The 13431-nt window shown below is 39.5% G+C and overlaps 1 protein-coding gene across 1 annotated transcript; it reads left to right on the forward strand.

Moving 5' to 3' along the window:
• The first annotated feature begins 229 nt into the window (after positions 1–229).
• On the forward strand, positions 230–12964 carry tmem59l (transmembrane protein 59-like). Its single transcript, XM_032572621.1, has 8 exons — positions 230–587; positions 1727–1832; positions 2192–2286; positions 2470–2622; positions 8902–9007; positions 9229–9343; positions 9790–9907; positions 11143–12964. The coding sequence occupies exons 1-8, from the start codon at positions 270–272 to the stop codon at positions 11299–11301; spliced, it is 1170 nt and encodes a 389-aa protein (XP_032428512.1). The 5' UTR covers positions 230–269; the 3' UTR covers positions 11302–12964.
• Positions 12965–13431: the final 467 nt, after the last annotated feature.

The following is a 13431-nucleotide window of genomic DNA, read 5'->3' on the forward strand; positions in this document are numbered from 1 at the left end:
ATGCAAGAGCATGTGCTTGTGACTTAATGATGACATTTATTAAATTAAGTAAAAAACTGAATGATTGACTGAAATATGATTTTTTGTTATATAATATAACAAAATATCTATCTATAGATAGATACTACCAACATCATTTTTGCTTACCATCTTCTAACAGTTTGTGCCAAAGTCATCAGAGGCACATTACACACTGCAGTGAAGGCTGCGCTGCAGGTTCAGTTTAAAGAAGAACGGCGCGTGCGTGCGTGTGTGCGTGCAGGACGGTGATGATGCGCGTGACGGCACGAGCAGGAGCGGATCGGAAGAGCAGCAGACAGACAGGACCCGAGCCGAGCCCAGGCAGCAGCACCATCCCAGGTAGCTCAGTGCGGGTTGAAGGCCGACTCTCCGCTCCTCTCTCCAGGCTCCCTCTGATGCTCCGGTTCGGCGGCAGCATGCGCGGCTGGTTCCCCGCCCTGCTCTCGGTTCTTCTCTCCGGGCTCGCTGCCGCGACGTCCTCGGATCTGTTTGACAACCAGCTGGGTGACATCAATTACTGCAAAAAGCAATGCCAGCTTACCATCAAAAACAAAAGCCCCGCTAAAGTAAGTTGCTCCCGTGCGCTTAGCTGTCTTTGAAAGGAAAGGCACTGGCTGAAAGCGGGTACGATCCTTATCATAACCTATATTTCACCAGCGACATCAGCGTATTTTATAACGAGCTATTTTCGGGAGTTATAGTGTGAAGAATGAGTAGCTGAGGTAAACGCATTTCTGCGCAGGTAGATCCAGGCTCGTACATTTCTCTGCATCTTCTTGGATGCGCTTTACGGCGCGCACAATTAGGCCGAAAAGATGCAGCTCATTTTTCGTCTGCGCCCTGGAGGCAAGTCCAAGATGTGGACTGCATCCAAGGCTCGTCCCGTGATTTAACCTTCTCAACACTGCACCATGACAGATTAGGATCAGGGGATACCAGTTAGTGAGAGTTTGCGGTTCTGCGCACAGAAGGAGGCCAAACTGGACCCGAGCGGGATGCGGGGATGAAGGACATTTTCTTGCGGTTTCTTTGATCTAATGCGGTTAAATCTGCAGCCTTTATCCGCTCTCCCCTCCCTCTGCTTCTCTGCTGCCTTCAGGTGTGGTTCAGACATCCTGCAAGGCTGCGAGGAGCAGACCTGCAAAGCGGGCTTTATAGCACGCTTGAGAACTGTGCGATGCGAAAGAGTATAAGGATGTAGGCTTATAATGCATATTAATCGGCCTGCTTTTGTTTGTCGTGTTTTGGGAAATACATTCAAACCAAATATTGTTTGCTGAAAAACGAACAGTTCTTATCTCGGCTTTCTCCGAATCATCGACAATCCCCCAGAAAAGATGCTGAAAAAGCTGCACTAAATATTTCAGAGGATCTCTTTGTCTCTCCCGTGCTCGCAGTGGACGCTAGAGGGTGCCACTTCTCCAACTAGCAGAGAAAATCGAGACCCTTTCTCCCCGCTCTCCCCCCGCCATCACATTAAACTTTTCACAAGTCTAAAACAGCCAGCTTGCTCATTACCACACGTTTACCCTGACGGTGTCTAGGAGTCTGTTATAAACTGTATATGACAGCCCATAATATGACAGCCGCACTGTGTCATTAACTGATGCCGTGCTTCATCCGTCTCAAACAAACTTAAGTGGACTTTCTCCCAGACTACCAGGGGATGTTTCTAATTTTGTTTCCCTCTCTGTCTGGCTGGTAGGACTCCATAATGAACGCCTGTCACCGCGGCTGCCGCCTCTATTCCATCTGCCAGTTTGTCAATGGGGACGCCGGCTTTAATACCAGCAAGGAGGAGTGTCAGGGAGGTGAGTCAGTGAGGCAATCTTTGCATGGGACTGTTTGTCTTTTTGTCCCCAGATAGAATAATTTCACAGATCCATCATTGATGGAGACGTAAGTGACCGATGCCGCACATTTGGGTCAATTTGAAGTTTTTTTTATTGATATTTTCTTGCAGCAAGAGGCTAGTCACCTTTTTCAACTGCCATATTGAAAATCAGTCATGTGATTTGCCATCCATGCAGGTGTTTGGTTTCAGTGGAGAGTGAATTCTCTTCTCAGGAGCCAGCAGAAGCAAATTCTCCCTCGTTCTCGTGCAGCCTGCCCTTTATTTTGTCAATTTTTTAAATCTTTTTTACAACTGTCCTCCTCTTTTTCTGTGCAGCCTGCCAGGAGGCATACATCAAGCTGCTGGAGCAGGAGGCCTGCAGCACCGGCTGTGCCAGCCAACCCTCTGAACCTGAGATCATGAGGAGGAAGGTGAGGGAAGGCAGCTCTGTACACAATAAATTCACACTCCCATACCTACTTGCTGCTTTTCAAAACGAGCATGACTCACCAGTCAGCGCTGAAAATTACCATTACAGACACGTTTGCATACACACTGAGGTCAGCCAGGCTTTTCTGGTCTAACTGTTTGACCTGTTCTTGTCTGTTTGGCAGCTGAGGGCCATGACCTTGCGCCCGAAGCCCCCCTCTGTGATGGAGGCCGTGTCCAGCTGGTGCAATGACATCGTCAGCTCGGCCCAGAGCTTCATCTCCTCCACCTGGACCTTCTACCTGCAGGCCGACGACGGCAAGGTTGTGGTTTTCCAGGTAAGAGGCCCGACCAGATTTTAAAAATTCTTTTTAATTTTAAAGAAGAGAACTTTAATGCAAAGTAATTATTTACGAGGCAGTTGTTTGTTTGTATGTTTTTATAAAGCCTTTTTTTTTTACAACTAAACATTCAATTTTCTTCTACTTTTTCAAAACCAACAGCAGCTTATTCAGTTATTTTCAGTTCAGTAAACCAAAGCCACTTCACTAGGCAGAAACATCCAATTCTTATTTGATTTCTTAACAGAGCGGTTTGGTTTAAATTCAGCTCACATCAATCGAATTAATTCAAAAATACTCCAGTGAAATAGACAAGTGAAGATACTATCACTGCGCTGTGAAATGATTTCACCCTCTCACAAACTTCTTATGTGCTTTTTCCTCATACTTTTATATTTCAGATGATCAAACACATTTTAATATTAGATCAAAATAGTGGTTATTTTATTTTTAAGGTAAAAGATTTCAAACCAAAATGACCAAATGAGAAAATATAATTTCCCTTCCCTTATTTAATCATAAATTAACAGCTATCTGAAATATTGGCTTTGTTTCTTTGGTCACTTTTGAATTTGATACTGCCAGACCAGTATAATCAAGAAATTGCTTCAAAAGAACCCATCTGACAACATGAAGTAGGCTAAAAGATGTCAAAAAGCAGCACACCATACACAAATCTAAAGAAATTCAAGAGCAGATGAGAATCCAAGGCTTACCAAACCATTTCTAAGGTTTAGACACTCCAGTGAACCACAACGAGAGTCTCATCCACAAATGGAGAAAACATGGAACTGTGATGAATCTTCCCAGGAGTTGCTGGTTTGTCAAAATTACTTTGAGAGTATGTGGACGAGTCAGTCAGGAGGTCTCAGTAAAACCTAGAACCACATCTGAAACTCTGCAGGCTTCACTTGTCTCATTTAATGTCAGTGTTCAGGATTCAACAATAAGAATGACGGCGCATATAAATTACATCCATCGTGTTCAAAGGGGAACCAATGCAAACACAAAGGATGCTTCTCAAATTTACCAACGGAAATGTTGATTCTCCAGAAAATTTCCCTAAAAGACTAAAATGTTTGTGGATCTATTCTGCAGAGAGAAGAGACAAAGGGGAACCTTTTGGAAAGTGTGTGTCATGTCACATCTGGCATAATAGTACTACATCTTTCACACAAAAAGGGATCAAATTAATTGTTAAATATAGTGGAGGTTGTGTGATGGTCTCTTAATGCTTCCTCAGTTTAGGGCCTGATTGACTCACTGTAGATAATTCTATTAGAATTAGAATTGGCCCAGTCACAGTTCAAACCTAAATCTGTAACATTTGAAATGTAAAACTTACAGGAACTCCCCTTCTTATCTGACTCAACTGGAGCTATGTTGCGGGGGAAAAAAATGTTTCAAGATTTCTGTCTCTTAGTGTGAAAAGTTGGAAGAAAAGATCCCAAACATTTCCAACGTTACCTGCAGTGGAAGGTGGTTCTATAAAGTAGAAGTGATCTGAATATATATGAACTCCACTCTTTTCAGGTTCTTATTCTTCTCCCTTCCTTTCTCCATAACCCTTTTCTTCCACTTCACGATTATGTGCTATGTTGGGTTGGTCTATTTGTAGAAAATACATTGAAGTTTGTGGTCGTATTTTGCATAACAATGTATCAGTTCCTTAGTTTCTCTAGTTATTCTATGGCTCAAAATGAGCCATAGTAATTTTTTTTTTATTTCATATGGTTGTAATTTGGAGTTTAAAGGAACTCAGCAGACCCCTGCAGATTATTTGATGCTGCACTCTGTTTCCTGTTTAGATTGGGAATTATGCCCTCGACTCTATGCCTCTCTTAAGGTTGGGCGAGTGCCAGTAGCTGTCGCACCCATTTGGGAGTCATCATGTACTGAATGTGCAGCATGAGTGAGCATGCAGCTGGGCAGGGAAAGGTGGCTGAATTGTGACAGTGACAAGCTCATTTTTTTATTCTCACACAACTTTAAAGGTTTTAAACATCCTCTGACATTATGCCATGACACTCAGTTTTGTACTCTGATATCATCATTGGTGAAATCACAATAAAATGGGACACAATGCAGAATTTAACAACCAGAGGACTGCTAAAAATAAAATGTGAATGTGGCAATTACATTGTTAGAAGTAAATTCTCACACTATAGAGAAACTTTTACCAAAAATCTTAAAGAGACAGCATATGCTGTAGATTTGTTATAATTTCACTTCCCTGAAACATTTTGACCAGTTGTTCTGAAGCGACGAGGTAGATGTATTTCATTTGAGATAGCATCCAGAAGAACATTCTTTGCCTTGTTTAACTTTGAGAAGTAAGGTTCATGAAATTGTATTTTTTAATTTTTTACAAAGATGCAATGTTGCATTGCTTTCTAGAGGAGTTTTAAGAATCTTAAACTAAAGTCAACACAATAAAACACCTATCAATTGAAGCTGTAGAAAAGATTTGCTTTGTTAAACCACCAGGCTGCACAATCAAACCCTGCAGTTAAAAAAGCTGACCAGAAACCTGCATCTCTCTCAAGTGTTTGTTTTTTTTACTGTTTGGATGCATGGATGACAGTTTTAGCTGTCTAATTGAACGTTTCAGAGGGAAATGATAGTGTTTATGTACTCTAACCCTCACAGAAGAGCTTCTGTATGAAAAGAGCCTTCTTCATGTGGGAATTCAGAATTGCGTCTGAGGATTGGTGTGCTAACTTGGCTGTTGCCTTCTTAGAGTTGCTTTTGGACTTGGTGATGGATGTTTGCATGCAGAACAACACTGTGAAGGGAAGCCTGCCTCAGCAGGGCTGTAGGGAACTTATCAGGCCTATGTTTAGCTTGCAGTTGATACACTGCCAAAAATGTGACAGGTTCAGACTTAAAAAAAAAAAAATCCAACACACTGAGGGACGGCAAAGGTGGGAAACGCTCTCTGAAATACAAATTACAGTATGAGAATATCCACAAAGGGCTGACAATCTACAAGCAGCCGTTGCGTTGGTTGTGTCTAACTTTGTTTTCAGAAATACACATTTGAAAAATGAGATACCAGAAAAACAATGTTCCCCTCCCCTCACTCTCTGTCATTAAATCAGACCACACTTCTTTTTTCAGGATCATTAAGATCACCATGACCATAATTTTAGTTGTTTGTGTTTGCTAAATGACAAGATAATGAAACAGATACAAGTTTTTATAGGTTTCTATTTGGTAGCTTTGCTTTTTAACAGTATGACTTGGATGAACCTTCTGTGTGTCCTTCTACAAGAGTTTCACTATAGTTTGCTGAAATTTTGGCCCATTCTCGATAAAACTTGTGTAACCGAGTCAGGTTTAGATTTATTGTGTAATTGGAAGACTCATTTGTATTCAACTAAAAGGTTTTTCTCATCATGATGCAATGTACTTTTATGAAGTAGCCAACACTTGTCCCTCCTGCAGCAAACAGGCCCATCTGGGAATGTGCTTAGCAAATTAGCAAGGCTCTAAATGTTACAATGTTTTGTTTTTAGCACTTATCCCCATGCAACAAGGAAAGATACAGTAGAAGGAACACTCAAAAGATTTAAAGAGTCTGCAGTTTTAGCTGAACAATTCGGTGTGATTCAGTGTGGATTTGTCTTTGTTGGTAATGCATCTAGCACAGGAGTCTCAAACCCCAATCTAAAAGCTGGTGTTGCGTAGCTTTTATATGTGTTTGTTTCACTACAGCAGAATTAAATGATGAGGCCATTATTATCGCTCTGTAGCACTGGATGTTTCCTGAGGAGGCAATTCAGCCACTTGATGCTGAATTGTGTTTATGATAAAATACACTATCAACTACTGGCCGTCAGCTGCAAATACAAGAAATTATTTTTGTTAATTCCAATATGGCCGACAGATAAAAAGGCATGCCAACCGACCCTGTCCCTCCTTCTACTGTAGATGACTCTTGCAGGTAAAAAAAATATTGTGACATCAAATAACCCCTGAAGAACAATACTACTGGTGTATTTTTCAAATAACAACTTTGTATTTGGAGAAAATTACAATTGATCGCCTAAAAAAAAAAAAAAATTTAAAAATCTTTTTTTGTTTTTTACAAAAAATTTTTTCCTACCTTTTTTTATGCCTTAAGAAAATAAAAGACAATTGGAAAAAAAATTCTGACACAAAGGATCATAATTCATGACAATAAATCAATAACAATATATATCTTGATAGACATATGATCAATATCAATAAATAATACGTCTGATAGAATGTTCAATAGTTTCACTGAACTCCAATCCAGAACTGCACAGCATTCTGGGGGATGTAGGCAAAGGAAAAGCTTTGACTGCTCAACCTCTGACCGGCAGCTAAGGAAGGTTGGTGGCATCAACTAACTCACTTGCTCTTTGGTTACCTGGCAACAACCTGCTGAGTAATTTGTAGTTCAAGGTTTCACTATCAAGGTAAAAGAAAAAAAGAACAGAGGAATGAAAACTGTGGATTCACCACCAGCTTGGCTGTACAGTATTTCACATATTTAAAACAACAGAAACCTAATCAATAATTATTGATATTGACTGATATGAAAGAATTACATTGTGATACATTGCTCAGCCATATTGTCCAGCCCTAGTGTGTGTATATATGTAAATATCTGATTTCAACTATATGAGTGGAAGACACTCAGCAATGTCCAAAGTGTAGCCAAGAAATATTAATTTAAAAGCCATGAACCCTTCAGATAAGGCCTCCTATTCCAACTCTTTTTAATACAGATAATAATGATCTCTTCTTCTGATCATTTCAGTCTACAGCACACTGAAATCACCCATATACCTTTTTCTCTCACAGCGTCTTACACTGGTGCTACATCTGGTTTCAATGCGCTCGGTCAGAAAAACATGACTCATGGGCGCTTTCCTAAATTCAGTTGTAAAACTGCCTTTTCATTTTGGCATTTTGGGAGGTGAGCTAACTTTGCGTTTCTCCACTGTGACTCCAGGACGCTGCAGCGCTTTGTTGTCTCAGACTAGTGATTGGGTTTGGTTGGCGCAAACCAACATTCTGGTGCTACTATAGGAGGTTCAGAGCTGGATGAAACACATAAATTAATACATGAACAGGAAGAAGAAAAAAAAACAGTTGGGAGGATTCAAGCTGCAGCGGGAGATGATTTACCTTTAGGTGCACACATGTGCGTGTTGTTGCTGAGGCCAGCAACACTATTATTAAAAGTGACTGCAGCTGCTGCTGTAGGGAAAAGAGGGTCAGCAGTGGGAAAGCAAAATCCTCTTTTAATGAGTCCTCTGGGTGAACCAAAAACACAACAGTGAAAACACTGACGACAGGCAATCTGTGTGTTTAAGATGTTTTTTTTTTTAGAAACTACCTCAGTACTAAGTTAAAACCCATTAAAGTGAGTGAAATGAAATGAAGGAACACAGAAAATCTTAAATAAATAAAAACTCTGTCCTTAATGAGCTTCAGGGAAAATTATTAGTGCTCATAAAATTCTGATGTTGGATGGAAACTTTTAGTTTACCAGAAAATTATCATATTCAAGAAGTATGTGACCCTTCCTTCTTCTGTATGCTTTCTAGCCACATTTAAACATTTCAGATCATCAAACAATTTTTGTGGGATAAACAGGTAATCTGAGTTAATACAAAAAGCAGTTTTCCATCTTGGATTGCATTCAAACCAACCTGGCCCTTTGTGAAAAAGTAACTGTGATAAGTAATGTGCTATTGTTTTCTCATGTTCATTTTAATTATTTTAGTTGAGACACATTGACTTTAAAGCATTACCAGCCTGTTTAAAGTTATGCCAGATTAGGGAAAGTTCAGTTTTTTTCCATTTGTAGAAATCTCTCACTTTGTTTTAGTGAAGTCTAAAGGCTTAGAAAGTAGAAACATTGCTTTGGTTTCAAAACAATGCTCAGCTGTAATTTTGGAAGAGTCATTTTAATAAGCAATACACACGAGAATTTGTATGGAAAAGATATATTTTTTGCACCAGAAGCTAAAGCTGTCAACCTAATCTTGAGGGATGCCATAAAGGTTACAGATTATTATTTATGTAATTCTTGTAGAACAAGGGGCTTAATACGGTTTGGTGTGATCTTTGAAATATTGTTTTAAGTGGTTTATCAATCATCTTTTGTCTAGAATAAGGGTACAGATCTGAAATCTATATATTAATGAAGAAATTTGTAAAGTTGTGCATGAAATTGGTGAAAGTTTTCTGTCTATATTTCCACTCGTGGTTAAATATCTTTCTGCTCTTGTTTATCAGAGCCAGCCAGAGATGGAGTACTCCATGCCTGAGCTGCAGGCTCCTCGATCCAGCGTGGCTGACAAACCCTGGCCTCAGGTCCACTCCCACACCCAGAGACCTCATGGTAGGAACATTTTCACAACACTTACAAACAGTCATGTGACTTGGATCAACGTTTTGGCTGTAACAATCAGTCCATCGAGCTGTCCTGACCCTAATGGTCTCGTGCATGGAGTTCCAACATATTGCGTTGAACGTCGTTGGTGTGTTGTGGCAAAATGTGAAAGAGTTTAGAGAGTATTGAGCATGTCAGCAAAGCAGAGCCTTTTTCTAATTGTCTGGCAGGCGTTAAGGGGCGAGGAGAAAAGGGAGCAGGCAAGTCAGCGATCAAAGGGAAGCATCCCATCCAGCATGCAGATGACGCTGCAACTGACCACGACTTCCTGGGCTGCATGTCAAGGTCAGAAACCTTTGAGAGAGAAAAAAATATATTTTTGGTGACCTGATTCACATGATTAAATGATTCACAACTTGTTTGTATCAAATCTTATTCATGCTAATTTTGAGATCACATACACCAAAGCTTTCCACCCATTTATTGTCCTTTTTCCTCCTATTCGGTTGTAGCTTTTGCTAATCTTTGTGGCGTCAGTCCACAGTTTGAAATGCCTCCTGGTGGTAATATTTGACTGAAAAAATTCAAACATTTGAATATAATTGGGATTATCTCCATCTCTGGACACCAAGCCTTGTACTTACTTGACTGCACTTGTTGGCTTGCAGTAAATGAGTGATAACATTTAACAGAGAATGTTATGTATTTTTATTTTTGACTGTCTAGTTATGAATTTTTCTGTGGTTTTGTTTTTAGTGTCTCAGTGTCAGTCTCCCTCTTCCTTGTTCCAGACGCTCAGGTCTTCCGCGGTGGATTTTAGCTGCTTGTCTCTTCCTGTCCATCATGGTCATGTTGTGGCTGAGCTGCGCCAGCCTCGTCACCGCACCAGAGCAGCACATCAAGACGCAGGTACTTACTCAGAAGAGTATCTCCATGTTCTGTCCCCTGCTGTATTCTCCTCCTCTGCCTGCAGTTTTGGATTATTAGTGAAGCATACTGTAGCATGGCAGGAAATCCAGGAAGATGAGTTACAGTGTTTCTGTTCAGTTTATTAAATCCCTTTTTCATCACCAAATCGTTGTTATGCAACATATATTTTAGTGGTTAAACAGTTTTAAGCCTTGCCCTATGTCGACCCACTTATTCTGTTTGTGCTTCTAAATTATTAGTTGATTATTAATATACTAATAAAGTATTAGCAGTGCACATTATTAGCTGCACTGCTAATAATGTGCAGCAGCAGCTATAAAACATTAGATAAAACTCCTTGTTTATTATCTCTCTAAATGTGTGATACTGTCTCCTCTGTGCATATCAAATAGGTCAATAGATGTTTAGCTTAAGTTGTTTGCACAAGTTATATGATTAATAAGGCTGCACAATTTTTGGACAGCAAGGATTATTTTCCATAAGCATATGGATCACTATCATCCAGTCATTAAAGAGAAAGTACACCCTCCAATTTATAGTTTTAACATCTAAATGATTCCGTCTCATCCAGGTGCTAAAATTATTTAACTCCAAGTGCACAGAAGTGCACACCATAGATTCCACAACGTTATGGTGTATTCAGCAAAGATCAACCATTAAAAAGATTCATAATGTACTGTGTACATTTTAATATGACTCCACAATAAATGTGTGCATAAAAAAGAATAAGAGCCCACCAAGTACGTCAATCAGGTTCGATTTTTTTGATTTGATTTGGAGTCTGACTGAATTGATTACATTTTTGTGACATTATCAGTTCATTTCCGTTAATATTTCTCATCCAAAAAAGGATATTTAAATGTTAGCAACTTGGATTTCTGTAAATTGAACAATAAACACGTATAACAGTAAGTACATGTAAATTGAATATTACGTCGTCACTGTGTAAAATTCTCCATCTCTTTTCTGTCCTGTTGGAATCTCTCCCCCCGTTCGTCACTCACTGATCCATATGTGAGAACAAGTCGTGCATTTTGTTGCTCATGTTGCACCGCTCAAGTTGACCTGACTGAGCAAAAACCAATGTGATTTTTGGATTCAGCACATCAAAAATGACCCTAAAACAGCTGAAAAACCCCAGACAAGCTTTTGGCCAGTGCAGTCATGTCCTCGTTGGCTCTTTGCTATTGTCTGCTTTTCTTTGCGTTTCTCAGCTGAGCATCAATGGAGATAAGGAGTTCATGGAACATGTGCACAAGGTCAACCCTTTCCATCTGAGCTCCATGATTGCCGTCAGTGTGAAGCAGTCGGAGGAGACCCAGGAGGCAGGACCACTTCCGGTCAAAGTTGATCTCAACAAAACCTGCATTTAGAGAGAAAGTTGCTGTTTCTTGTTACTTTTGGTAACCACGTGTAAAACATGTGGCCTGTCATCAACGCGCCACTCAGCAGAGTTTTTAAAATACGTTTCATAAAAAGCACGGCTCCATGTCCTGTTTACTCAGAATGATCAATAACATCTCGTGTCAGCAAGATGTTTTTTTTTTCAGTTTTTCATTGTAAAGTCCATTTTTCTGCAAGTTCATCCTCAGATTATCATTAAAGATCCGCTTCGCTCACCGCGGAGAGACGCTGCCTCGTCTCACATCCACACATGAAACGAGCAGAGAGGATAGATTACAGCTGAGAGCTCCGCTGTCATTTCTAATGTTGAGTTTGGACAAACGCAGAGATTCGTGTTAGATTTAATTTATCTCATTTTCGCAGAGTTGGGATTAATTAAAATGGCTCACTCAGACTCGAGAGATGAAAAGTGGTGGGAGAGAGGAAGATGAATGAAAGGTGAGCAAAGTACTCGACAGCACCGCAGGAAACAAACACAGTAACAAATACGCAGTTTATGATCTGTTTACATAATCAGCTTTATGAGCTCTTCAGAAATATCACCTTTGCAAACGGTTCTGAAATTGAAAATCCTCTTCTTGACATCGTTCTCAGGTGAGTAATCCTCACCAGGGAGACAAAAACTAAATTAGCGTCTTTCTGTAATCTAATTCCTGTGTGTGTGTGTGTTTGGATAAATCTGCAACAGCACTCATTCATCTGCGGAGAACAAATTCAAATGACAGCATCTGGGCGTGCTGACTGGAAACGAGAAAAGCTGAAGCTGTTATTTATTTCCTTCCCTATTTATTCTGAATCATCGACATAAGTAATCTGCCGAAGTGTTACTGAAGTGCCATGGACATTTAATGCATCACACAAGTGTAAATGCTCTTTGTGTATGACCATTACAGCACAGACCTTACAGAGAAACACCCAGGACAAGATGGCACCAGATACTGTATTAATATAGCTATGACTATTATGATTACTATGGCTCTTATATCACTTCAAGACTTTGTAGCTGTTACCTGTGCCATGTGCTTTCCAATAGCTGACTATTTTGTATGTCCTAGGAGCACATATTGAAGGATAACCCCTGTAATAATGTGTAATGCAAAGCTTTGAACATAGACCTTTGTTATTGAACAGAATTGCACAGTCTTAGAGAAGATATTTTGTTTTCCTCTCCGTGCTTTTGGTGTCCTGTAATGCTCTCTTTTAACCCCCGCTATGTCGACAATTAATCGTGCATGCAAGTGATAAATCCTTTTTCTTTGTTTGTTTTTTAGATGATAGTTTGTTCTAAGCACTCGCCATGCCAGTAACGACACTTCTCTATTGTGGACTTGTGATTTTTTATTTTTTCTGTTTTATGCGTTCATATTAACAGTTAACCTAAAACATATAATAATGATTTATAGCTAGGACTCTTGTTTAAATAAGCCATCTGATCAGTATATGTGCAGCTTCAAACTCAAAGTTACAGGATATGAATTTCAAACTGTATTTGTTTCTTTTTACTGTTTGTTTCCAATGAAATGATACAACATGATGAAATAAAGTGTTTTCACTGTAACTCAATAAAATATGCAAGCGGAGGTTTTTGTTTTTGTTAGAAGAATATTTAATAAATGGATGATTGACATTACAGATTCAGTGTCTGTGTTTTTCCTTTTTCAAAGTTTAAACTACTTTTTATCACTTGCAATATGCATGCAATATATTGCTTACATAAATGTGAAAAATAAATGGTTCTGTGCAAAAGTTTGAACTCAGTCCTAATTTGGTGATACTTCCGGGAAGCCAGACTTCCCTGTATTTAAAAGTCATTGGAGGTTTTCTCTCGTTTAAGCTCAGATAATTGAAAGAACCAAGAAGAAGTCCTGGGTTTTAAAAACACAGCTAGAGCAGATGGACAGTGTCTAAATATAATGTCATGAAAAAATAAAAAGGCCCCTGCAAAGATCTAACTTGCTGCTTGAGATATGTCTGGAGTTGCTTTTAAATAAAGTAATGCATCACTTCTTAACCAATTCAAAGACCATTTAGAGCCACCCTCACCTGCATATTGGTGGGGAACTTGGTATTAACTATCTTCTTCAAGAGCATTTTGACGT

The sequence above is a fragment of the Xiphophorus hellerii genome, chromosome 9 (assembly GCF_003331165.1).
Source record: "Xiphophorus hellerii strain 12219 chromosome 9, Xiphophorus_hellerii-4.1, whole genome shotgun sequence".
Lineage (NCBI taxonomy): Eukaryota > Metazoa > Chordata > Actinopteri > Cyprinodontiformes > Poeciliidae > Xiphophorus > Xiphophorus hellerii.